At 59.2% G+C, this 26,519-nt stretch overlaps 1 protein-coding gene across 6 annotated transcripts in view; it reads left to right on the forward strand.

Moving 5' to 3' along the window:
- Positions 1-5,810: 5,810 nt before the first annotated feature.
- The window catches only part of SEMA3F (semaphorin 3F), a 28,666-nt gene continuing 7,957 nt past the window's right edge, over positions 5,811-26,519 (forward strand). For 2 of the 6 annotated variants that reach the window (XM_059939690.1, XM_059939693.1), the window contains exons 1-6: positions 5,811-6,315; positions 10,323-10,480; positions 23,904-24,064; positions 24,161-24,223; positions 24,346-24,465; positions 25,152-25,244. In XM_059939690.1, coding sequence (XP_059795673.1) covers positions 10,369-10,480; positions 23,904-24,064; positions 24,161-24,223; positions 24,346-24,465; positions 25,152-25,244 — 549 coding nt within the window. In that variant the 5' untranslated portion in view covers positions 5,811-6,315; positions 10,323-10,368. Of the gene's footprint in view, positions 6,316-7,228; positions 7,591-7,808; positions 7,959-10,322; positions 10,481-19,075; positions 21,121-23,903; positions 24,065-24,160; positions 24,224-24,345; positions 24,466-25,151; positions 25,245-26,519 lie in introns of those variants that run through there. The other 4 variants (XM_059939692.1, XM_059939691.1, XM_059939694.1 and 1 more) reach the window with 4 other exon arrangements.

Consider the following 26,519-nt stretch of genomic DNA (forward strand, 5'->3'; position numbering starts at 1 on the left):
ACACCACGGAGCAACTAAGCCCGTGTGCCGCAACTACTGAGCCTGAGCGCTGCAACTACTGAAGCCCGCGCGCCTAGAGCCCGTGCTCTGCAGCAAGAGAAGCCACTGCAATGAGAAGTCCGCACACCACAACGAACAGTAGCTCCCGCTCGCCGCAAGTAGAGAAAGCCCGCACGCAACAATGAAGACCCAATGCAGCCAAAAATAAATGGTAATAAATAAAAATAAATATTTTTAAAAATCTTATATAAGAAAGAGACATGCCCTGGCTTCCATCTTAACAGGGTCCCTCTGGATCCTGGCTGGCTAGCAGGAGGCAAGAGCAGAAGCTGGGAGCCCAGTAAGGAGTCTCCCATACTTGTCAGGCGAGAGACGAGGTTGGCTGTGGAGGTGGAAGCTGCAGAGGCAATGGCTGCAGAGCTGGTGGCCAGGGAGAAGGTAGGAAGTTGTCACCTGATATTTTGCATATTTTGAAGGTGAAGTTGAAAGTATTTACTGATGGTTTAGATGTAGATGTGAGAGGGAGTCCAGGCTTATTCAAAGACTTTTTGGCATGAGCAGCTGGAAGAATGGGGCTGTCCCAACTGAGTTAAGCAAAGCCAAAGAGTGGCTGGTGGTTCCTCCCAGGTGGGCTCCAGATCCAAGGTCTTTTCAGCCAAGCTCCACATCCCCCACGCCTAGCCAGTGGCTGGGGCTGCCCAACCATAAATGACCCAGGGCCCAGGCACCCAGAAAAAAGGCCTGTACCGTGGGGGCAGAGGAAATGCAAAATCCCCATCCCAGTTCTTAGTAAGGAGGCCTCTCTGGAGCAGATAAGGTTTGAGCTCTAGGCCCAAGACCTGGGCTACCCAGCAGGGGCAGGGCAGGCCCAAGTGAGTGAGGGATGGCTGTCTGGCCTCTATCTAAACAGGATATGCTCAGGCTGGCTGACGGTCATGGGTCACTTGGCAGCCAGCCAAGCTTGGGCCCACCCGACCCCCACCTCCCTCAACATATACAAACACACACACACACAGTAATACAAATATGGGATGAGGGAGTATGTGGCAACTCAGAGCCCGTGGCTTCCTCTCTTATTCAGTCTGAATGCACACGAGAAGCAGTTGCTGATGGGTCTACGTGGGACCCAGCCAGGAGAACGCAGAGAGGCCTGGGTCTGTTAATGTCTGGATGGGGATGCAGGACCCGAAGGGGCCCAAGGACGCTCCTGACCCAGCCATTAGGATTGGCTTTCTGGGAGGTAATATCTTCCTAGAAGCCTGCAGAATCTAGAAGGAAATAGGAAAGACATTCCAGGCACAGGGGAACAGCATGTGCAAAGACCCAGAGACGAAAGAGAGGGCAGAGCTCCTCAAAGAGGCTTGGGATGCCTGCAGGGCTCTGGTGTGGAAAGGGAGGATGAAGCAGCCTCAAGAAGGGACGCTGGCCCTTTGTGCAGAAAGGGACAGCGTTTGGGGGTGGAGGAGGTGGCCAAGGGCTCTGGGCTAGAGGAAACACAGGGTTTACACTGGCACTGAAGTCGGGAAGAGCATTCCTGGTAGAGGGGACAACAGCAGAAAAGACCTAGAGGCAGCTCTGGGGAGCAGCCAGGGAGGCGGGTCATTCCAGTTTTTGATGGGCTCAGAGCCAGCTCCTGGGCCAGGCTGGGCAGGGGAAGGTTGAGCTGAACCCCATCCTGCACCCTGGCTGTGGGTGACTCCTCACGGCCCGCCCCTTCCTGGTATGGCCGAGCACCTCCCCGCGCCCCCTCCCGGGCCCCCTTTCCAACACCCCCTCTCTGGGATCCAGTTCCGGATGGGTGGGGGCTGGGCCAGAAAGCAGGCAGCGCCTGGGGCAGAGGAGATGAGAAAACCAGAAAGCGGGGAAATCTGAGCCAGCAGCGCTGGGGCTGGGCGGGCCGAGGCTTGCTCAGCCTGCTAGGCCCGGGAAACAGGTTCCCCAGAGACCGGGCCAGAGGAGAGAGCACTGGTTTAGTCGCCACCTTCATCAAGGGGGCATGGCCGGTCCCTGAGGCCCAGGCCTTCCTCGTCCAGCCTTCCAGATGCAGAGGCCAGGAGGGCAGGTTTTCTCTCAAGGTTACCCAGTACAGCAGGCTGCCCTCTCCCCACAGGGGAGGCCAGATAGAGACAAATAGTGTAGACAGACAGAGGATAGACAGGCATCAGGAGGCCCAGGGCTGCACTTCAGTCCCCAGCAGCACAGGCTGGAAGAGCCAGAAGGAAACGAAACAGGCATGAGCACTGCCAGAAACAAAGTCTGGGCCAGGTGGAAGGGCTGGAGGTGTTTGGGGGAGAAGACCTTCAAAGCTTTCCTGCCCACCGCAGCACCATCATCCAGGGCGGGGGCTGGGACAAAGGGGGCCAATTCCTTCCCAGTTGTAACCCCCATTGTTGGGCTTTGTGGCACCTCAGAAGCTCTGGGAAGCTGAGCCATGAGCCCAAGGCTACACAGCCAGGATATCACCCCAAGGGCCTATCCCCATCTGGGAAGGGAAAGGGGGCTGCTCCAGAGGCGGGGTCAGTGGGCGAACCTGACCTGGTGTAACCATCTCTGAGCTCCCTACCACCTTTCGTGTCCAGACTGGTACTAGGGTGGGTCATGGGGGAGCTGGAAAAGAAGCATGCGTGGGGTCCAAGTGTCTGCAGAGGAGGGAGGGATGGAGGCCAGGCAGGTGTTAGCCTGGTCTGACGTCCGTTCAGGCGACCCCACAGGGCATCCTGGGTGGCTCTCACATGGAGCTAGCACAGCAGAGTGGCTTTTAGAGGGAAAGACTGAAGGACTCTGGGTGGCAGGGAGAGTGTCGGGTGGGAGCAGCCAGTCCAGAGGAGCTAGGTAGTAGGCACGGAGTTGGCTCCTGGGCTCTTGGCTCACGCGCCCTCTTGGATCTGATATTGCAGGGATTTGCCCTCTTATTCATTCAATAAAGATTTACTGAACTCCCTAAGTGCCGCGTGTGGCTCTAGCACTCATTGCCAGCCCCCCAGCACCGGTCTGAGTTGTAGGCCCTTCGCTTCATGTGGGCCCTGTTGCCTGGCCCTTCCCTCCTGGAGCCTTCCCATAGCTCCTGAAAATGCCACATTTCCCACACCACAGCCTGGTGGTTATAGGTCTCACCCCACTTCTCCCAGTCTCCTCTTCCTCATCTGTACAATGGGGACAGCAGGACTTGCTTCTCAGTGGGATTGTGAAGTGCTGGGGAGGCGGCAAAAGACCATAAACCCTGTTGGCATGCAGGGCCTCCCAACCCCGCATCAGGGGCTGGTTTCAAGGGGTCTTTGGACCCCTGCAGTTGAAGGCAAAATCACAGGAGGCTCTACAGTATTCCTCCAATGATACATATTATATATAAAATGACATATAGTGATACAAAATGCTCATCCCAGCATGACACACACAGGGCGAGGGGGCATTGTGGATTCACTGTGGCAATAATAAAATTGTTTTGATTTCTATTGATTACTCAGCCTTCTCACACTGATTAGAAGAGAAGTGGCATCACTCCACTGTGTGTAGCCAAGCCCAGCTCTAGCTCTCCTCCCTCTCCTTGTCCCCTTCCTCCCACCCCCCTGCCACCAAAGACCTCTGTGTGCTGGGCCTAATCTGTGTGTCTGAGAGGTGCTCCATGGACGAATCAATTGAGTCTCTTTCCTTCCTAACCCAGAACCCTGAAGTTGTCTTTGGCAAGTCCTCACAGTTCTGCTTTAGTGAGCAGGATAATGATCATGCTGGTGGTGGTGACAGAGGAGGCCAGGCTATGAGGAGGCCAGGGAGGCTGTGGGGTGGTGTTGGAATTGATGGCTTTGGAAACCACAGTGATGGTGTCATATGCTGCACTGGTAATGGTGGTGCAGTGGTGGTGACCTCAGGGGTGACCCTGGTACAGAGGAGTGGGGATGAGGAGGAATGACTGACAGAGTGATCTTATTTTTATTTTTTTATTTTTTCAATTTTTTGGCAGCGTTGGGTCTTCGTTGTTGCGCATGGGCTTTCTCTAGGTGTAGCAAGCTGGGGCTACTCTTCGTTGTGGTGCGCGGGCTTCTCATTGTGGTGGCTTCTCTTGTTGTGGAGCACGGGCTCCAGGTGCGCAGGCTACAGTAGTTGCAGCACGTGGGCTCAGTAGTTGTGGCTCGCGGGCTCTAGAGCGCAGGCTCAGTGGTTGTGGCACATGGGCTTAGTTGCTCTGCGGCATGTGGGATCTTCCCAGACCAGGGATCGAACCCGTGTCTCCTGCATTGGCAGGCGGATTCTTAGCCACTGCACCACCAGGGAAGTCCCGACACAGTGTTTTTAAATGAGACATGACAGCGAGAGACATGCAGGCACTGTCACTGCAGCCACCATTACTGCAGGCTGCGGCCAAAAATAAAGAAGCAAAGGGACTTCCCTGGTGGTCCAGTGGTTAAGACTCTGCACTCCCAATGCAGGGGGCAAGGGTTCAATCCCTGGTCAGGGAACTAAGATCCCGCATGCCACACGGTGCGGCCAAAAAACAAAAAAAACGCGCAGGCTGGTGTTTCCTTAGATCCAGTGACCAGCCTCTGCTTGGAGCATGTGCGCCAGCACTCCAAGTCCAAGTCCGGATCAGGAGACCCTCAGCAGGATCCCTAACATCCCACCCCAACCTACATTTGCAGTCAACCAGCCAATAGGTCAGAGTGAGAGATGTCTTGGGGGGTGTCTTGTTAGCCAGGAAGAGAAGAGGGAGAAGGAAGAGAGAGGAGAGGGGGAACAAGAGGAGGAAGAGAGAAAGGAGGAGTGTAGAGGAAGAGGAGGAGAGGAGGAGAAAGGAGAGAAGGAGGAAGCAGACAAGGAAAAATAGGGGGAGGAAAGAGGGGGAAGAGGAGGGGAGGGCGAGGAGGAGAGAGGATAGAAAGGAGAGAGGAGGAGGAAGGGGAGGGAATAGGAGAAGAGGGAGGAGAAGGAGGACAAAGAGGGCCTATGCCCACTGGGACCTTGGCAAAGTGCATGGGGCCGGGCTGAGGCTGTGGTCCTGGCTGGTGAGGCTACGGCCTTGGGAGTTGGGTTAGGTTGGGTGGAGGGGAGTTAGGTTAGGTTGGGTGGAGGGTCCCTTCCTCGGATCAGTTGCAGGGCCCTCAGTTCATCAGGAGGCCATTTGAAAGCAAATGTCCCTTTTAGGAACCCCTATCCGGCTTCTCTGGGGTATGGAACTGTAAGGGGGTGGATCCGTGGGGCTACTGGCTTGAAATAGGACTGGCTGCTGAGGGGGTCTCAGGGAGCTCTAGAGCGATTGAACGGAGCTGTAAGGGTGACCTGGCTTGGGCTGGAGGCGGCGGGCAGGTCCCACCGTGCCAGCCGTCCCAGGGGCTGCACTGCCACCTGCTGAGCGGCCCGGGCAGTCCCGGGCCCTGAGCTGCGGGTCTCACGCCGGGCCAGGCGTGGCGGGCAGCGAGTGGGAAGGAGGGACACGGCAGGGGGTGTGCAGGTGAGCGCAGGCTCGTTGCTCCCGGGCGCGCCTGCCCTTCCCGCCAGGGAGTTGAGTGCCCGGGTAAACACCAGGCGCGATGTGCGCGGTGTATCCACGGAGAGACAAAGCCAGGGCGGGGCGGGGGCCCTGCCTGCGAAGCCAGGGCGGGGGTGCCGGGAGCAGATTAGCCTCCCTGGGCGCAGGCTGCCCCACCGCCTGGGAGCACCGAGCCCAGCCCGTGGACAGGTGGAGAGGAGGCGGGACGGCGGCCGGGCGGGTCCCGCCCTGGGGGTGGGGCCGGGCGGGGCGGGCGGGGCGGGGCCGCGCTATGCAAATGTCGCCCACGGGCGGCCAATTGCCGGCGCTCCCCGCGCGGCTCCGAGCGCCCCGTCCCGCCGGCGGCCGCGAGACCAGAGCAAGCAAGCGAGCGAGCGAACGGCCGCGGTGCGGTGAGCCCCGAGCGCAGCCCAGCGCGGCCGGCCGGCCCCAGTCCAGAGACCAGGCGAGCACAGCGCCACCGAGCCAAGCCGAGCGCAGCTCCCCGAAGCCCAGCGCGCGCCGTCGCCCGCGCCCCGCTCCGGGGAATGCGCCCTCGGCGCGCCGGCCAGGGGGCGCCCGCAGCCCACCCGGGGGGAGGCGGCCCCGAGCGCCCCTGAGCCTTCCCATGGCCCGGGATGGGGCCCGGGGCCTCGACTGCTGACGCGCCCGAAGCCCGCAGAACCCGTTAAGCCGGGGCCGCGGCCCCGACCCGAGCTCAGGCACAGCGGCGAGAGGGCGCGGGCAGGGCCATGGCCCCGGGGGGCCGCTAGCGCGGACCGGCTCAACCGGGAGCGGCTCTGCTGCCGCCGCCGCCGCTGCTCGGGAGCCCAGGCCCCGCCGCCGTGGAAGAGGTGAGTGCGGCGGGAACCGGGAGGGAGCGGTCAGGCAGCCGGGCCACCCCGCGATCCCTCTGGGACCCGCGGCACTGCAACTCTGCGGAAGTGTCCGGGGCTTGGGGCTCAGAGAGTCAGGGGGCTTCCCGCGGACGCAGGGTTGACCAGACTGGAGTGGGTGCCTATACCTGGCCGGACTGCCCCGACCCTCAGCATCGAAGCGATGTGGAGATGTGGAGGATGTGGCCTGCGGGGTCACAAGTGTGCAAAGCAACTTTTTCTGCGAAAGGTTCTGGGTGGGTGGGTGGGTGCTCCCATACACCTCCACCACCTTGTTCCTGGAGCGGGAGGCCTCATGCCCCTTCTCCTGGCTGAGCTCTCCCACTAACGCCTCAGGCAGCGTTCTTCCCCAGTAGGTACGCCTGCCCTGCCTCAGTGTCCGGATCTGGGGATCGTCTGCTGGAAGGGAAGCGCTATACTGGCAGCCCCCACGTGGAGGGTCTCCAAGATCAGGAGGGCAGGACTGCCAGCCCCAAGGCTTTTCTCCCAGCTCTGTGCCAGCCCCCTGACCCCCGCTACTAGTTTGGGTTTGCTTTCCAGCAGGGAGTCTTGCTTGGATTAGGGGCCCTGCTGTATGTGGGGAGTAAGTGAGCTGGGAGAGCCTGCAGTCAAGCCCCCCATCTGGGCAGGCTGGAGCCCCAGTGGTGAAGTGGGCAGGGGACACTAGGAGCTAGGTGGACTTGCTTAGAGCAGGTGGGACCAGAGAGTGTCAAGGTGGCCCAGGAATGAGGCAGGACTGGCAGGAGGGGTCAGCTGGAGGTAGGGCTGGAGGCCTGGCTGGATAAATAACTTCTAATTCTTGAGATAACTGTGTTGTGAACACTAGCCCATGAACACCTGGGGGAGTGGGGGGGGAACTGAAGGCACCGATGTGTCCGCTCTGGAGGTTGGGGGTTCCTGTCCTCCTGAATTCATCCAGATTGTCTCCCAGAAGCCCCTGTCCTAGTTGGAGATACAGGGAAACTGCACCCAGAGGTTGGTAGGCTCATTCCAGTCCAGGGAGTTGGATGGAGCTGGAGCCTTTTCCCAGGCTGCATAGGGAGTGTGCCTGGACCCTTGGGGTAAGGTGTCCTGGAAGGTGAGGACACTGGGCACGCCTACCCCTGCTGCCCCTCAGTTCTGAAGGAGCCAGGCCCAGAAGTGCAGGGGGTTGGGGAGAGAAGGCCAGGAACCCAGCCTCAGCCCCCTGCCGCTCCAGGAATACCTTGAGGGGGAAGATGGAGCCAAGCCCAGGTGACCTTGACTGGGAAACCCTGGCCATGAAAGGGGGGGGGGGTTCAATCCTAGCTATGCTGGTGTGTCTCTGCTTCCTGGTCCATAGGGTGTTGGGGGAGGGGGAAGCCAAGGAGTCAGGAAGGAGCTCTGGCCTGCTGGGGGGTAGTATGAGAGCAGCTAGGTGGGGGATGGGGTGCTGTTAATAATTTCTTCACCATGTTCCCCCGCAGCCCTTGCTCCTGCCTCCCTTCCATCCAGGCAGTTCTCAGCTTGGAGGAGCCAACGTTCCTTCCCTGAGGCAGGCTGTCCCCCACAACCCCCCCAAGCCTGAGAAGTCTGGATCAGTCTGGACAATTCGACCTCCTAGCCCCCTGCCCCGCCCCCAGGTGCCTCCAGACCCCCTCGTCTGGCCGCCCCTTCCCTGCACCCCTTGCCAGCCCCAGCTCCTCGGTTCTTTGTTCGAACGTCTCTCCTCCGTCCCTCCCTCTCTCCTCCCTCTCTCCTCCTCCCTCCCGCCTGCCTCCCTCCGTTGCTCCCTCCCGCCAGCCTTCTTTCCTTCCTTCTCTGCTCTCCTCCTGGTGGGCTCCCAGGTGGCGGTGGCTGTTCCTTCTCTGTCCACCCACCTGGGCTGGGCCAGACTGGGGGCTTCTCTGGGGCTGGGGCTGAGTGGAATGCATCTAGGGGCTGGCAGAGGGGAAGCAACTGTGGAAATGCCCTCCCCTTTCCTCTCTCTGTTCTTCTCTTCCTCTTTTTCCTTCCCTGTCCTTCTCCCCTCCATCCCCCAGGCTGCCAAGGAGGGGGCCTAGACTTGGGCCTGAGGCCCCAACAGATTTGAACATCCCCCATTCACCCTTTTAAAGGGCCAAAGCATTGTGGGAGGTCCCTGTAGGGGCCCAGTGGAGCAAAGCCCTCCACGTTTCTGGACACCCTGGGGGACTCCAACACTGTCCTTGGTAACCCTGACCTTGTCACCATGAAAATGGCTGTAGGAGAAATGAGGTCACAGGGAGGACGGGAGGCGAGTCACCCTGAGCCCCCTGATACATAGGATCAAATCTCTCTAAGGGACCCAGCCTGCATCTTGTCCTCCCCAAGCCAGGACAGTGTCTCCCAGCTTCCTTGAGCCCCACCCCACTAGCAGGTCAAGTTCTTGAACAAACATATGCTTGTAAGGACGAGTGCGGGCATGTAAGTGTGGACGTGTGTATATCCACAACTGTTAGTGGGGGCCTCTCAGGTGCACCCCAGGGTGCTGGTAGCTGCACAGCCCTTTCTCCCACCTGCCTGCCTCATCAGGGCCTGCCATTCAGTCAGCACCAGCTTTGTGCCCCAGCAGACTGGGGGAAGGGCTGGTTCTGATTCTCCCCTCCCTCCTTCAGCCATCCTCCCTAGGAGGGAGCACCTGTGATGGGGGATTTTGAAGGAACATGAGAGGTGTGTCAGGCACTCAGGAGAGGGTTTTCCCACAGAGGGCACCACATGGGGAATGGGTCAGTCAGCCTGAAGCTGCACTTCCTGTCTGAGGAACCACCAGTGGTTTGCTTGGCAGGAGAGGCAAGGTCTCGGGGGAGGTGGGCTAGGGAGGGCATCAGGGTCTGTCGAGTGGGGCTGGACAGTCAGATGTGGAGCCTGGGCCTTGCCTCAGTTTGTGTTAGCCAGTGCAGGGGATTAACAGGCCACGATACCTCTTACACCCCACCCCCACCTCAGGGTCCTAGAAGTGGGCCTGGGGTCCTGTCTCCCATGGGAGAAGGAAGTAGGCCAGACAGATCTGGGGGGTGGGGCTCACATTGTCATTCTTGGTGCCCCCACCCCCAGTGCATCTGGGTGGGGGGGGCGCGGTTGGGAAGTTGGCACTGGTTTTCGCCTGGAGGGAGCAATATGTTCAGACAACTGGTGCTGGGCTGCGTTTACCCAACAGCCAGTCTGCCTGGGGAGACAATATTTGAAAAACATTGTATGGAAACTTGGGCCTGCTTGGGGTATGGGAGTTCTGCAGGGGATACTGAGGCTGGCTCAGACCCTGCCCCAGGCCTGCTGGCCGTCCTCACTCCCCTTCTTTGCCCTCTGTAGGCAGAGCTGGAAATTTTCCTGGCAGGAAGTCCTTCTGTATGTCTGACCTGGATCCCTCCTGCTGTGATTTCAGTAAAAGTAGACCCTACTGTTCTTTGCCTCTCCTTTTCTGGCTGCTGTCTCTCTCTCACTCTAGGCCATCTATGTGTGTCTCACTCATCCTCCACTCCCTCATGCTCCCAACCCCAATAATCAGGTTCAGATTTCCCTATACTAGAAGGAGAGATTTGGCTGGAGCCAGCAGGACTGGACCCATCTCTTCCCTCATTCCTTGAAGTGGGAGAGGGAAGGAACAGCCCATTTGGTTGGGGGTGGATGCAGGGGAACTAGAGAGGGCTGTAAGATCACCTGCTTGAGCTGAGCGCTGTGAATGGAAGTCAGGAAGCTGTGATGCGGGGAGGGTTTGAGTCTCCCATGGCCCCTATTAGTCCTGGTGACCCTAGGCTGCACTCAGTGGCTTGGTCTTCAGACCCATTGTTAGGGACAAGAAAGAATATGAGGTTTTCACACTGAGGCATTCATGGCCCCAGTCTGAGGGTGTGAGTAAGGAGACACCCATCGCCCTATTTATTCAGATAGGGAAACTGAGGCACCTGGGCAGAATTACACAGGGAAATGTTGGTAGGGCAGGGTACCCCACTCTGCCTCACACATTGCAATCTTGCTCCCCCTCCCAGGTGTCTAGCTGGCTGCCTGATTCCTGGGCCCTAGGCCCCTCCCACAATGCCTGTCGCTGGCCTCCTCCTCTGGGCTTCCCTACTGACTGGGGCCTGGCCAGCCACCCCAACCCAGGACTACCTCCTGGCCACGCCTCGGGTCCGGCTCTCATTTAAAGGTAAGAGGCTGCCTTGCTGTTCCCCAGCATACTCCTCTGTCCAGAGCACTTGGCCCTGTTGCACAGGAGAGAGAGGAGAGGTCAGAGCAAAAAAGGACAAATTGTGCAGCCACATGGGTCACACTGGGTGTGTTGGGGGCGACAAAGGAGGTGGTGACTTGCTGGGAAAGGCTGGAGACTGGACTACTTAGATATTTGGAGAAGGGTCCTGAGTCTGGCTGCTGCTTTTTTTTGTTTTTTGTTTTTTGGCTGCATGGCATGAGGGATCTCAGTTCCCTGACCAGGGATCGAACCTGCAGTGGAAGCGTGGAGTCTCAACCACTAGACCGCCAGGGAAGTCCCCAGGCCGCTTCTAGAGCCAGAATGTGTGGCCTCTGGGTTTGGGACTGCAGAGCATCTCCCTCTGTGTGATAACTGGGGTGACAGAGGTGTCATGCCTTTCAAACTTGTGTTTGCAGAAGCCCTTCCCTGCCACTGGTCCTGCCCTGCCTGGTGAGACAATCGGGCAGACATTGAGGCCTCCGAAAGCTAGAGGAGCAGGACCTGCTCTGCTGGGCTCTGGGTGCTTGAGGAACCTTCCTATGGGTCTCCATGTGGGAGGGGTTCCCAGGAATTGGGGAGGGGGCTCTTGGCTGTGACTAGAGGCTAGGCCACCCGGTGAGTTCAGGGAGAGCACGTGCTGTCGTTACAGGTCTGAGATCCCCAGTGAGCACTTTGCTTGAAGTCACTGGAACGTTTTAATGATGAGTTGGGGTCTGCAGAATGAGATGCTAGTCCTCCAGCTCCATCACCTTTGCAGTTAACCCACTAGGCAGGTGAACATGTGTGCCACACATACTATCCAGGCGTACCGATGGCTCACTCACTAGCCACCTCCTCGAAGGTGTGCATGATCCAAGAGTCTACTCTCGGCCTGGGATAAGGGACAGCAGCCATGCTTGGGGAACCTGGGGTCACTGCTGAGTTCTCAGCCTTGGCCCTCCTCTGGCCCAGGGTCACTTGGTCCAGGTGCCTGCCCTGGGTGGGGCCGACTCAGCCCTGGCTGACCAGATTCCCGGGTGCACTTATAAGGGTGAAAGGCTGGGCCAACCTTTCCTTCCTCAGGCTTGGCTGAGGCCCAGCCCCCACCTCACCATGTTCCCATGTCCCCCAGCAGAGCCCCTCTCCTGGCCCTATATTACCCGTGCAACTTGATGGGGGAGTGGGGAGTGAATTTCTGAGGATGTGCCTGGAAGGAATCCTGCACAGGGCCTGAGAAATGGGCAGAAGAGTTGATTGGTTTGGGTTGTAAAAAACAACTCCTCTCCTAGGCCTAAGAAGGTGAGATACTTATTCTGCTGATATCTCTACCCTTTCCTGGTGGAAATCCTCGGAGCTGATTAATAAATATTGAAGGGGCCTGGTCCCCCTCTCACCCCATTCCAAGCCCAGGGTGCCAGCAGGGAGAATAGAGCATCCCCTCCCCCCACAGGGGCAGGGAGGGTGACTTGGTTTCCGTACCCCTGGGATCTTGGAACCAAGGCATCCACTCTGGGTATCACTTTTGTCATCACCCTGGAGACCCATGAGAGGAAGCAGGAGAAACAAGATATTGGGAGGGTCTCTGTACACTTCCTTTAAACCTTCTTGGACCTGCAGGGGCAAAGGGGCAAAGGCTTTTGTTCCTTTTTTCCAGAGAGAGAAACCGAGGCTCAGGCAAGGGCAGGGCCACGGTCAGGCAGGAGGCAGAGGAGAGGCCAGAAATAGTGCTGGTGCTCTGGTCTTGCCGACGCCTGAAGCCCACATCGGTCAGGTCGATTCCCCCTCAATTAGCTCTGAAGCTGACACCCACAGTGACTAAAAGCCCAACTCACTGGCAGCCAGCCTGTGGCGCTGACTCTTGTGGCAGCCTGGGGTGGGGCTGTAGGCTGCCTGGGGCCACCCCATCCCCAGGCCTCTGTGCTTTTGCACGGGCAGGTTTCCCTGTCCTGAAGGACCTTTCTGTTTCCTACTTGATCTCCTGTCCTACTTTTATGCTTAGCTGTCACTTAGTTTAGCAGATTCTTGAGTACCTGCCATGTGCCAGGCCCTGTGCTGAGCACTGGGGACTGTGCAGTGAACAAGATGGGGGTGCTCACAGACAAAGTGGCTGAAAAGACAATGGACACCCAGCTGGCTGGTGCCTCCTGGGAGCTCAGCACTTACTGTGCACCAGGCCCTGTGCACCCCTCTCCCCCCTCGTGCTGGATGGTCTCAGGCAGCTCATGCATACGATGCGGCCCTCAGTGAGGAGTAGGCCCTCACTGATCATTTGTGGAGTGAGAATAGAGACCAACACCTACAGAACCTGGGCCCTGGCCTGGCTGTGGCCAGGGCTGGGAGGAGCTTCTTCTCCTGGATATACAAGAGGAGCACAGAGAGGGCTGCTCTTGGGAACCCTGGTGGTCACTGTGGCTTAATGCCTCAGTTTCTCCATCTGTGCCTTGGATGGATATAGCAGCTGCCATACTAGGCCTCAGGGCCTCCCTCAGTCTAGGCACATCCCCTCCCTTGCCTGGGTCCCGCTGCAGTTGGGAGGTGCTAGTTCCGGCCTAGTCGGGCCAGACCCTCTAAGCCGGAGGTTCTGGTATGAGGGGCCACGCTGCCCAGGGCAGATAAAGGAACAAAGGCAGGAACTGGGCCAGGCTTGGGCTTGCTGCCTGCCCATCCGCCTGGGCACCTCAGCCAGGCCTAAAGCTGAGAGAGGGTATAAGGGAGAAGGGGCCCAGGGTTCAGTCAGAGTGGGGAGACTCCTATGGGCCATCTCCTGAGCTTCCATCAGCAGCACAGCCAAGGTCATGCAGAAATGAGGGGTCAAGTGAGGAAGATTTTCAGGAGCAGGAGAGGTATTCTTTGAGAGCTCATGGATGCTTAGAACTAGAGAGCCTGGGCAGCAGGACCCTCTTTTCACCACCTATCCTTTCCTGGGCCTGGAGTCCCCTTAACCCCAGAGTCACTGGCCAAGTCTGGGAGAAAAAAAACTCTCCCTTCCCCCACCCTGAGATGGTCCAAGCCCTGGGGTACCACCTCCCACTGCAGAGGGAGGTGTGAGGGCCCTGCCAGGTCCTTTGTTTAGCTTGGGGAATGTTTACTTTTTCTCAGGAAGCCACCCCCACAATACACTGCTGCTGCCTGGGCTGGCTTTGGCCAGGACTTGAGGCCAAGAGGTGTTTGGAGGGGGAAAGCGATCTTGTGATGACATGAGGTGGCTGGGCTACTGGGGAAACTGAGGCCGGAGTAAGGAGATGGAATGGAAGGTCACCTTGCCAGGGGAGGTCAGGAAAGATGAAAATAATAGAAATAACAATAGGTACCCATGATGATAACCAAGTGGTAGTCCCTCCAAGGCCTGGGGAAGGGGACTCCCTGGGTATCCTGTGAGGAATCAGACCCAGAGGCTTTCCCGGGTCACTCAGGAGCAGGACTAAGATGGAGCCTGGCTCTGCCTGATGTCTGAACCTGTCCCAGGACTGGGGGTGGAGGGCAGGCTGGGAATGCAGGCACAGCCCTCTCCCATGGGCTCGGGCTCGGGCTCAGGCTCGGGCTCGGGCTCGGGCTCGGGCTCGAGCTCGAGCTCGAGCTCCAGGACCCTGCAGTGCCGGCTTTAGCCTACCCAGCCTCACTTCCCAAGGAAAGGGCTGGGTTCGCACTGGTCAGGCTTCTTGTGCTCTGTACCACTGGAGAAACAGCACTTGGGTTTGCTTATTTCCTATGAATACAGTTGTCCATCACCCCAGCCCCTCCACTGATCAGAGTCCTCTAGGAAGCTCTCTCCCTTCGGAGAAGGAAAACCAGGGCCCAGGAGAGGAAAGGGCTTCTATGACCAGAGCAGCCCTGGGGTTCAACCTTCTCAAGAGTCTGGGCGTATCTGGCTTGCTCTTTGGGAAGGACGTTTTGCAGGTGGAGGGTGAACGGGTTGGTGCTGGTCACTGCCCACCAGCCCTCCTCAGCCCAGCTCCTGAGCCTCTGGGACTATTAGGCCCATAACAGTGCCACCACTTACATCGTTTGTGTGTGGCATTCGAGAACCAAAGTCGCCAGGTCTCCTTATTAGGAAATGAGGAGATTGGAGGTTAGGAAGGGTCACAGTCCATTTACTTAGCTGGCCTGACTGCACGGTGTGAGGGGCGGGGCTGGGGAGCTTAAGGACCCTCCCTTGCCCACCAGGGGGGCTCCCTGGCCAGCCAAACAGGCTTGGAGCTTCAGATTGCAAGGGACAGGTGAGAAGGCCCAGGAGCTTGGAGGCCAGGGGTGGTACCAGGGAGCTGGGTAGGTGGCTTTGACAGCTACAGGGGGACTTGGAGCTAGCAAACTGGGGAGGCGTGGGTATTCCAGGATGAGCCTGTTGAGGGAGGAAGGAAGACCCAAAGCATGAACTTGAGCTGAGATCCCTGCGTTTGGGATCTCAGTTTTCCTGGAAATGGGAGCCGCCTCACTCCTGAGAGGGGACTTGGAAATGGCCGCTTTGGGAGTTGGGAGGTCCTGGGTGCTGGTTGGCTGCCCCTCAGCTGGCCAGGGATCAGCCCTCGGAGCGAGCCGGGCAGGTCCTTGTGCTTGCCGAGAGCCTGCCTGAGGCCCAGCCTGGGTCAGCCAGGCCAGGACCTGAGGCTCTCAGCTGTGGTCCTTCCAGGTCCAGCCAAGCTTCAGATGGGACCGCCACTGGCTGGGCCTCCGCAGCACAGGCCTTGTCTCTGGTTCCCTGGCACGACGCCCACCCCTCCCTCCCTGGCTCCAGCTTCCCTTGGCACGGAGTGAGGAGCTGGTGCATGCTCAAGGAGTAAATCATGTTCCTTGGCAGCCCCCACTGCTTCGTAATCGTAAAGAATTTAAAGAGAAACCACCAAGATAAAAATCTCATCCTGGCCCATAAAGGCATCTTTCACCCTGTGGCTTGGGAGGTGGCAGCCTCAGAGTGGGCTCCTGGCTGTCTGCACCTGTGTGTGTGCACCTCCAACCCTGTGACCTCTCCAGAGGCGGTGTGGAGCCCAGAGGGTGTCTTCAGAGCCGTGGGTACTTGGCCTCTGACGCCTGGGAGACCTCCAGCTCCTCCCCCAGGGCAGGCAGTGGGACACTTAATTTGGTAGAATGAAGAGGTGGTGCTGTGGTGGTTGAGAGAGCTGGCCCTGAAGGCAGGCAAACCTCTATCCTACCTTGTCAGCTGTGTGATCTTAGACAAGCAGCTTAGGCTCTCCCACCCCCGGTTTCTCCATGTAAGGTAGGGATGGCAGTGGCCCCATGGAAGCAGCATCCTGAGGTCTCAAGCTGCCTAGCTTGCGTCCTGGCCATGGGTAGACCTTGCGTAGTGAAGTCCCTCTGTGTCCTTGCTGCCTCATCTGTAAAATGGGGACAAAAATGGTGTTGACTTCATTGTGTTTTGTGCATTAACTTTTTGTGAATACAGTTATGGCTCTGGCGAAGCAAGTCTCAGAAACTAAGAGCTACTCTGAGGGTGGCAGGCACCCTCAGAGGGCTGAGGGCTGATCCTGGGAGTGCCCAAGGAGTCCGCACTGCCTTACCTCTCCCTCTAGATTTCTAACCTTTGGTAAAGCAGGTGGTGTTTGGAAAGGACTGCAAGAGGGACCCTGAGCCCTGTGGGTAGAGTGGGGTCAGGAGGAGGAGGATTCCTACCATGGGCATCTGGACAGGATTTGTGGAGGAGGCTACATCACAAACAGGGGAAGGGAGATTTCGGGAGCGGGAAGAGCAGGAGCGGAGGCGGGGTGTGTGGGGTGCAGCAACTGGGGAAAGGGCAAGATGCTACATGGAGTCTTGCTCCTGGTGCTAGGATATAGAGTTTGCACTTTCTCCGTGTTGTTTTTGAGCTCTTTTTTTCATGGCAGAGGTACCAAATACATGCTGGGAAAAGATAATGCATTTGGGGAAGGGATGCCATGGAGGGGGCTCTCCCGGAGATGAGTGTCCCAGTCTGGTTGGGGCCCACGATCAGCTTTAGTGACACAGCCCGCAACCCACCCCCACCCACCACCCGGCCCTGCACTGTTCTAGCTCCTACAGCTTGTGCTAGGGGTGACCAGACCTGGGTTGTCACTTGGGCATCTACGCAACTGGCCCGAGAGTATGTTTTCTTGGCCTGACCTGGCACTGTTCTGGGAATCTGAGCCCTGCCTCAAGGGAGCCCTTGGAGCTTTGGAGAAGCAGAGAAGATTCCTGCTGCATTTTTCTTAGAAATAGCAAGAGGGCCTTTGCCAGAGGCCTGGGTGCCAGAAGGCTCCGATCTGAATCCAAAGCCCAGCTCACGTGGGTGCCTGAGCTTGGCAGGCCTGCAGGCCCCCGCCCCCCAGGCTGCTGAGCAGCCCCTGGGAGAGGGTGGAGGCCTCCTGGGGTTGCTTACTGATCCTGACCCGGCAAAGAATGGGGTCTGGGCGGTGGCTGCTGGCCTAGGTTCCAGGAGGCCAGCCAGTGGCGGAGTGAGACTCAGCTAGGCTGACCTGTGGCATTCTCACTGGGGCTGCTGGCAAGTATTGCCTATCTGCTATATCTCTGCAGGGCAGGGACAACCCCGAAGCAGCAGGCCCCTCCAGGGACCAGGAGGCCTTTGGGGCGTGAGGCCTCGGCTCCACCCCCCTTCCCCCAGTCTTCTTCCTTCCTTCCTTCCCCTGATCCCCCCTTGTCTGCATCTCCTCCCATCACTACCATGACCCCTCCGTGGCTTCCTACCCGGACATGCTCTTTCCTCTAAGGTCTCTGCACCCAGCCAAGAGCCTTGTTTCTTCCCATTTAGGGCTCAGTGCTGATGCCCTCATTTCCTTCCAGGGGCAGAGTCCACTGTGTGGACCTGCTGGTCCACCAGCCTGGGTGGCTCCTGTCGGTCCTGCACTACAACTGCAGAGCAACAGCTAGAATGTGGGGGCCTCCTGGGCTCCTGCAGCACCTGAGGTGGAATGGGTGGCACTCCAGGCTCCTCTGCTCAAGGCTGCTCACGCTGTCATTTTGCTTAGCACCCTCCAGTCCTAGCACCAGGCCTGTGTGGAGTACTCGCTGCCTTTCTGGACTGGCGACCAGCTAAGTCATGCCTGGAGTCCTGAGACAGCCTCACCACATCCCTCAAGGCTGACCCTGAGCACACATCTGTCTGTGCGGTGCCTCAGTTTCCCCATCTGAATATTGGGGGGGAGCGCGAAGACTGTCTGGGACATCCTGGGAATCTCTGGGTAGGTGATGTGAAGGGGCTGCAGGGACCCCAGGAGTCTGAGGAGGGCAGAGATGGGGGCTGGGCCCAGGGCAGGGGGAGGGTCTTGACACCCACCAGCCTGTTGGTCCCATCCTGGCCTGTCCGTCTGGTTGATTTATCAGAGTAAATGAGCCATGGAGAGTTTGTTGTCTTTTGCAGTCACAGGGAGGAGGAGGTGGTGGAGGAAGGAGTGAGGAGTTTCCGGGCCAGGTCTGGAATGTGGGAGGAGGGGTGGGCCCCCGAGGCCTGTGGAACTGGAGGCTCTGATCCACTCTGCCCACCTGAGAAATGGATTGGTGCCACCCTCCCCTCAGGACCAGCCCCTCTTCCCACCCCCTTCCCACTTCTTGGGGCACATTCCAGTGTGAGCTGCTTGCCTGGCCCAGGCCCCCTCCTCCCACCCCAGGCTCAGGGACCGCCTTGCCCCTTCACACCAGCCTCCTTGACCACACTGTGTCTTTTCCAAGCTGGGCAAGAGCTCTGAACTTTGCCTGGCCTGCAGATGCGCAAAGGTGTCCTCCTAGGCAGCCGTGCACGCCATTCGGGTCCAGGTAGGACATCCTGACCCCCTGAGCCACCAGCCCAGACCTAGAACAGTCAGGCACCATGTGGTCCTGGGGGTGGGCAGGGATCAATGGAGGCACCGAGGCTGGAGGGCTCCCTACCTGCTGGGACACAATGGTCGAAAGTCACTGGACATCCTTAGTGGGGAGAGGTGTAGAACCTTTGCTCTCCACCAGGTGTGTGTGCCAGGGAGTGACTCTGCTGCCCCTTCCCACCTGGCTTTTTCCCGGGTCAGGATGAGCTGTGCCCCCAGCCTGTCTTCTCCTGGGCGGAGCAGGTGGGCGCTGGGGCGGAACGGGCGTGGGAACAGCATGCCTAGGCCTGCCGGTCCCAGGCCCCAGGCCCCAACCCCCAACCCCCAGCCCTTAGCCCCCAAAATGGGAGGGAAGCCTGCAGCAGAGCTTAGCCCAGCTGGGCTGCTCCAGCTCGGCTCCAGCTTGGTGTTTACTGAACAGCTGCGATGTTTACAGTAGCCCTTAAGAAGGGGCCCCTTGTTCCAGAGGATTTCCCATCTTGCGGGTCCCACTGGGGGCTCTTCTGACCTCACCACCTCCCCGCACCCCTGGGATAGGCATGTCAGGGTGGCAGGGACTACAACCATCTCCACCCTCTCCAGCGCTGGGCCAGTGTCTTGGCACCTGCCCCTCCACCATTCACTCTGGCCTTGGGTCCCTCTCCCCTAGAGGAGCTGACATTCCCAGGAAGTGGCAGCTCTAAGTGATGAAATACGGTAACTGGGTCCCCAGTTCAGACTTTTAAATTAAATTCAATCAGAGCCGTTATTGAATATAAACACGTGGAGTCATTTACATGTTAATTATGTTGAATGGACTATGAGGCCATAATTAGTTGCTAATTGGGTGAGGGCGGCTGTAATTGGCTTTTTTGGCACTGACCTGGCTCACCTGCCTAGGGGGAAGAGGGGCGAGTATGGATGGCTCCTAGGGAGGCTTCTGGGTCTCCAATCTGGACAGCCTGATCCAGAGATGGGATTGAAGAGGACAGATTTTGAGGGGCTTGGGGCCAGAGGAACCTGAAGCCTACCCCCCAGGGAGGAGGCAGCTTAAACCCCAGGCAAAACCCTGGGTCTGGCTTCTAGGGGTTCCCATCTAGAACATCCCTAGGGGTGTGGTGGGAGGTGGGACTGGGAGAGCCAGCCCCTGAATCAAAGGTGACAGCCTCTCCTGCCCAGCCCCATGTGGGACCTGGACCTGAACAAATGGTAAATGCCTAGGAGAGGGTCCATGGGAGCACAAGGCAGATGTCACCCTGGTATGTCAAGGCAGATGCTGGGGCCCTGGATTGGCCTGGCCAGGGTTGGAGTCTTGGCATTGAGGTATGAGTGAGGTGGGTGTGCTGAGCAGGGAGAAAGGTGCATGCAAAGGCTTTAGGGAGGCCCTGCCCCCAGCTCGCCTGGCTGGGGCTCCAGGGTTGCAAGGCTGTGGCCAGGGGCTGAGGCCTTCCGGCTGGCCGCTCATTAAAAGAGGATTAGGCCAGGAGCCAGTGGGTCAGCCCTGCCCCTGGGCCTTCCTCTGGGGCCCCTCACAGCTTGAGGGAGTGGTAAAGGGGCTGGGGGCCAACCCTCCCTAGAGCCCACGGGGGTGTCCAGGAGGGACCCTGCCATTCCTGCTGCTGCCACTGCTACCATCTCCTTATCCACCTCAGTTTCCCTCCTCAGAAGGGCAGGGGGATAAAGTACTGACCAGAGACCCTGGCCAGCACCCCCACCCTTCACCCCCAGCCTCATTTCTCTTCATCTTAGGGATTAAGGCTGGACCAGCCCACATGAAGTCAGAGGTCAGGGCTGAGCTGCCGGGACCTGTCTATCACCTCCCAGTACCCAAGCACAGCCCAGAGAGGTGACACTGTCAGTCAGGGCCTGCTGCTTTGTAGGGCTGTAACCAAGGGGGCGGGGTACCCATCTCTGATCCAAGACCCCCCTTTTGCAGCAGCCCCTGCCTCACTGGCAACAGACCTGGTGTCCTAGAGACGGGCAGCAGGGGTCGGGGGCCGCCCACTCGGGGTCTTCGGGTGAGGGCTGCAGACACGCCTCCTCAGTGCTGTCCTCGCCCACCACCTCCTTTAAAGTAAGGCATCATCAGCTGCTTCCCAGAGAGGAGGAAACAGAGACCCCCAGGATTAAGCCTCCTATACACTGAGAAAATTCCTGCCTCTGGACTTTTGCCAGGCCGTTCTGGGCCAGGACCCCAAGTGTCTAATGGCCATGGGAGAGTGCTAGAGGCTGGAAACGACTGCGGAAATGAGGTGTCTGATGCCAGAAAAGGCTCTTCCTTCCCCATGACGGGAAAAGCCTTCCCGGATGTCACCCCACCCAACCTGTGCCCAGCCTGGATGAGGGCATGGGGGTGGGGAGCTCTTCCCTGGAGCATCACTCAGGCACACCACCCTCCCTCCCCAAGGTCAAAGCTTATACAAACTTGAATCCCTGACACCCACAGAGCCTTTGGTTGTGCCCCAGCCCCTCCCTCTGTATTGTCCTGGGGGTGGGGGAGGGGCGACACTCCTGCTATCTGAGCTGGGCCTGGGGCAAGTGGAGCAGAGGTGGGACTGGCCTGAGGACAGGAGCAACCTCAGTCCGTGTCAGCTCCCCCACATACATCCATGCCCCCTCAGGCCCCCAGGTCCCCTTGGCCCAAGTCCCTGCTCCTCAGTGGGGCTGGGGGCCAGTAGGCTCTAGCCCTGCTGACACTGCAGGTGTCAGAGCAGGATGCCCAGGGCTACTCAACCACCATCTGCGCTGACCCGGGCTTCTTGGAGGAGTGAAGGCCCCCTGTTCCTCTACCCTGCGGCAGAGTGAGGAGGTGGGGGCAGCACACCAGTTTCACTTCTCACCCTGTGACCTAAGGTGAGCACCACTCTCCCCTGGGCCTCAGTCTTCCTGTCTGGAGCTGGGGGTGCAGGGCTGTCATGGGGACCCTTATTTTAATTCTTTACTACAATCTGGCATGAGGGAAATGAGTGCTCCGAGACCGCAACTGGGGTCATGAAGCCCATGCCAGATCCAAAGATTCCTCACCCTTGCTCCCACCCATTTCCTACCCCACACAGCCTTATGGGGGCTCCCCACACCCGCCTTAGTTTCCACAGAGACCAAAACATCACATCCTGTGACAACAGAGCCATTGACGCCATATCCCGTGGCCACTGGGAGGGGTCCCGAGGGTCCTGAGTCATGTGTCCTGTCAATGGAGGACGAGTCACCTTCCGGCCCTGGCCCTCCCAACAGGCAGTCCCCACCACCAGGACTGGCTCTGCTGGCACCTGCCTCTCCTTTAGCCCAAAAGGCCATGGACCTGGGTGGGAATATCACGCTCCATGCACACTGACATGTCACTTCACTGCTCTGTGCCCTTCATCTGTAATTTGGATGTTAATGAGCACAGGGCTTTGCACATAATAGGTACTGGATGACTAAGTGAGAGGCTCCCTCCATTCCCATCTCTACCAAAGGGCACGGGCACGGAGAGTTGAGAGGGAGGATGTCAGATCAAGGCTGGTCTCCTGCTCCTCATGTAGGTCTCAGTTTCCTCATCTGCTGAATGGTGTCTCCTCTGTACTTGGGAGGGGGACTTGGACTTGGGGGTCGTGGCACTGTAGAGGGGGAGGGTCTGGATTATAGGGACCCAAGGCTAGGCAGGGATGGGAGGGTAGGCATTATGGCTGGTTGCATCCCTGGGGCTAGATATTTGGAGCTCCCCCCACCTTAGGTGCCTGCGTCTGAAGGTGCCCACTTCAGCCTCGCCTCCCGTCCCCCCGTTGCCCCCCAAATGCCCCCTAGCCCAGCAGGACGGGTAAGGGCACAGTCAAGGCCATGCCCCCAGCCAGGGTATAAATAACCCCTGGCGGGCTGTCCCAGCCTGGGGGGGCTCCGCTGGCAGCCCCACTTCCTCTCTGGCCACTTCCTGGCCCTGGGTCGGGGTGGGGGGGAGTGTTTACTTTCCTGTTGTCACTATGGCCGGGTGGCCAGGCGGGGGACTCCGAGTGGCCCAACAACAGGTGCAGGACAGGTGCCCAGGGTGCCCTGCCCAGGACTTCAGAGGCACCGCCGATGAGGCTTTAGCCAGGCAGGGATCGGCCCTTTGATCCCTTGGCGTCCCTGTGTCCCAGTGGTGGGCCAAGGTCATCACCTGTATTCTCTTGCTGCCATAGTCAGAGCTGGGCAGGGCAAGGCCTTTGCCCTGCCCAGCCCTCAGATGTGGGCTCTGGGTCTGCTGTGGGACTCCCCTGGCTCCCAGCCCACCTCACACACCCATCTCAGCACATCCTGAAGCTCCCATTCAAAGCTGCTCTCAGGCACAGCCCCTCCAGCTCCATTCCCTGGTCTCCAGCACACAGCAGGGGTCAGGGTCAGCCAGGCCAGTCAGAGACAGCGGCCTTGACTAATGGGATGGGGCCACCTGCTGGTTCCACCTTCAGGCAGCATCTATGGCTCTCAGTGACCTCAGATCCCAGGGCTCAGATTCTCCCTCTCCAGGCCTCCCCCTTGATCGCCCCACCTGATGTGGGGCAGGGAGATGCGATGTGTATGTTCCCCTTGGTGGATGCGTCATCTGATGTAGGACACATATGTGCGTGTGTGTATACCTGGGCCATGTGCATGCATACATACGCTTCTGTGTGCTGCCGTCTCAGGCCTCCTGTGCTGGTGAATATTCATCACCCTCATTGCAATCTCTTCTCTCCTGCGGAGCTAAAGTTAGCTGGGGGGTGGGTAGAGGAGTGATTTGCCAAGGGGACCCCTTGGAACTCCCTCTCCCAGAGGAAGGTGACCAAGTTTCCCAGAATCCTCTGTCATTGGCCTATCACTAGCCAAGTTTCCTCCTGTCTTTCATCCCCAGAAAGGAGGACTTTCCCCCAGCAACCTGAGGGTGAGAGGGCCAGGGCTGCCAGACTCACGCAGAAGGGAAACTGAGGACTCAGCTGGACCCTGTCCCCAGCCCCAGGGACTCTGCAGCACTAGGGGGAGGGCCTCTTTCCTGGGAAAGACTTCCTGGATGGTTCAGAGTGGCCTGAGGATTCCACCGTCAGCAACCCTGTGGGGTCTGGGGGAAGCCCAAGGTCTGTTGGGCAGTTTGGCTCCAGCAGGGCTTTCTGGTGTCCTGGCTAACCTGCTTCAGACAAGGTGGGGACCTTGCTGTGTGCCAGCTTTGCCCTCTGTCTTGTTGGCAGCTGGGGTGAGGACAGGGCACCCTGGCCCTGTGCCAGCATTTGTGAGCTGTCCTGGATGCACCTGCCCCCCACCCCCCTGCTCATTAACCCTTTTAGGCCCCTGTGGGAAGCTGGCCCCACCATGAGCATGGGAGCATTAACCCCCAACCTGAGCAGAGAGTCTTTGATGCCATCATGCACCCTGGCCCACGCCCGCTGCCCTTTCATTGAGACCCAGAGACTGGCTGGGCTGCCCATGAATCAGGGCCCCAGCTTTGGGTGTGGCCCCTTCCCTGCCCTGCCCACCTGTCCCACTTTCTCCTCCCAGAATGTCAGGGACTAGAGAGGGAACCAAGCAGGCCCTGGAGGGGAAGCTGGAGGTTTAAGATGACCGTGTGGTGGGGCTACCCCCTCTGTCAAAGGGGGTACGGCTGGATGGTCTCCAAGAGCCCTCACTGCTGCTCTGCCCTCTGCCCACAGAGCTTAAGGCCACAGGCACGGCCCACTTCTTCAACTTCCTGCTCAACACAACTGATTACCGAATCCTGCTCAAGGATGAGGACCATGACCGCATGTATGTGGGCAGCAAGGACTACGTGCTGTCCCTGGACCTGCATGACATCAACCGCGAGCCCCTCATTGTAAGGGCCAGCCCAGATGTGGTGGGGGGGGTGAGGGACGCGCGCCCCAGGGCTGGGAGCCCTTCCATCAGGCCCTCTGACCTCCATCTCTGGCAGATCCACTGGGCAGCCTCCCCACAGCGCATTGAGGAGTGCGTGCTCTCAGGCAAGGATGGCAACGTGAGTGCAGTGGGGTCACAGGTGGGGTGGCGGGAGGTGGCGGCGGGGGACAGGGGACTCCAGGAAGGCACTGGGGCCAGGCAGGCATCTGGGCACCTCCTTGGCTTTCCCTCTGGCCCCAGGGTGAGTGCGGGAACTTCGTCAGGCTCATCCAGCCCTGGAACCGAACACACCTGTATGTGTGCGGGACCGGCGCCTACAACCCCATGTGCACCTATGTAAACCGCGGCCGCCGCGCGCAGGTAAGCCTCGCCCACCCTGGCCCTGTGCTGCCCCCACTGATAGCTACCTTCCAGGGTTCTGATGGGAGGATGGGCTTGAGCCCCAGCCCTGCCACTTCCCGGCCCTGTGACCTTGGGTGAGTGACTTCTTCCACCTCTCAGAGCCTCAGTTTCCTCTCCTGAAAATGGGGCTAATAGCTGCCTTTCTCACAGGTCGGTGTGAGGAGGAGGCAGTGAGCTAACGCTCTCAGAGCTCTTAGCACTGTGCCTGGCATGTAGTGAGCGCTTCCTCCATATGTGGACAGTGCCCCTGCAGCCAAAGCCAGAGGGCCTGGCGGGGGCCTCAGCATCAGGAGGCTGGACGCCTGGGTCAGCTTCTGCCATACGGCCTGGGGGAGAGCTGCCCCTTCCTCAGCTCTGCCCCACCCTGCCCGCTTTTGCCCTCCTCCATTTCCATGTGGGCATGTGTGTGAGCTGGTGTGACCTTGTAGGGAGTGTGTGAGAATGATTGGACCTAAGGGGCACAGGTGTGTGCAGGTGTGCCCCAGCTGTGTGTATGTGTTCACACAGGGGCGCATATATGTGCTCTGGGGGCTCAGGTGCTCCCATGTGTTCCTGGCATGTGTGGTGTGAGAAGCTGGCAGCCCAAGCCCGCTCCCCCAGCCCCTGCCACCCCTGGCTCTAACCCATATTCCTCGTCTTCTCAGGCCACGCCCTGGACCCAGATGCAGGTGGTCAGAGGCCGAGGCAGCAGAGCCACTGATGATGCCCTCCACCCGACGCCCACAGCCCCACGCCAGGTGGGCCTCATCCCTCCAGGCTCTTGCCAGGCAGCACTGCCTCTGAACCGAACTCTTCCTGGGCCTGGCCTTCCAGCCAGGAGCCTGCACCCCAGGCCAGCCTCCCCAGGGTCTTCCGTCCACCTCTGTGCCCCCCTCCCACCCCTTCCCCTGCAGTGCCCTCAGCCTCTGAAGGCATTCCCAGTTGGACTCATGTCAGCCTCAGTGTGACAAGAAATCATGAAGCCATCAGGTGGGAAAGACAGGAGCCCTGGGGACAGCCATGCCTCCGCCCTCAGAACACGTGTGTAGACATGCGTGGGCACGCGTTGGGCACTCTCCAACCCACACCTTGCTTAGCACCCAGCGTGGGAAAATGGCACATGTGTGCAGCCTGACACATAGCTCTTAGGTGTCCCTGCCCCATGCCTTGCTTGGGGCACGGGTTAACCCCTGGGGTGGGAGGGGCAGAGCTGTGTGTCTACTAGACTTGACCCAGGACAGGGCTGAGGGGCTGGGCCGGGGCTGGGGGGCGCTGGGGCTGGGCAGGGGCTGCCGGTGAGTGATAGAGCAAGTGGTCACTTGAGCTCGCGTGTCTGTGGCAGGGAGTGCTGAGAAGTGGGGCCGCTCAGACTCTGCGTGTGTGTGCCCAAGGTGTGGACAGTGGGTTCCGTGTGTTGGCAGTGATGCGTGCCGAGCTGTGTGTGCAGCCCCATGTGTGCAGGAAGTCATGTGTGCAGAGTGTAACTGGAAGCAGGCCTGTGTACACCTTCCCATCACCATCTCTGCCACCTGCTGCCACCTCCTTCCTGCCTCTGTGCCTCTCTCCTCTTCCTCCCTTAACCTACTCATGAGCTCTTCCTGGTCCCAGTGCCTTCACCAGCCTTCCTCCTAGCATCTTCAGGGATGGGCTGGGAGGCATGGGGGAGGCTTTGTGAATTCCATGTGGTCTGGGCTGGACCCCTCAACTCCCGGCTCCCTGTGGAGACATGTGGAGCTGGGGGCTCTGCTGAGGGGCAGGGAAAAGGCCCTGGCCTATTAGTCTATTCTGAGGACCACAGGTAGGGCACAAAACCTGGCGACACAATAACCTCAGAGCCCTCTGGCCTGGTGGGACCTAATGGCAAAGGACAGGATCCCAGGCCCTTGGCCAGTACCCCTGCCCTTTGTGGCCCAAGACAGGCAGCCACAGCTCAAAGAGTTGTGCCTCTGTGGCCCAAGGGGGCCCCGGCCAGAGTCTTCCTGAACCAGTTGGCATGGAGGGGCTTCAGCCCCTATAAGGCCACCTGATGCCCC

Source organism: Balaenoptera ricei, chromosome 11, assembly GCF_028023285.1.
Source record: "Balaenoptera ricei isolate mBalRic1 chromosome 11, mBalRic1.hap2, whole genome shotgun sequence".
In the NCBI taxonomy this organism is placed as follows: Eukaryota; Metazoa; Chordata; class Mammalia; order Artiodactyla; family Balaenopteridae; genus Balaenoptera; species Balaenoptera ricei.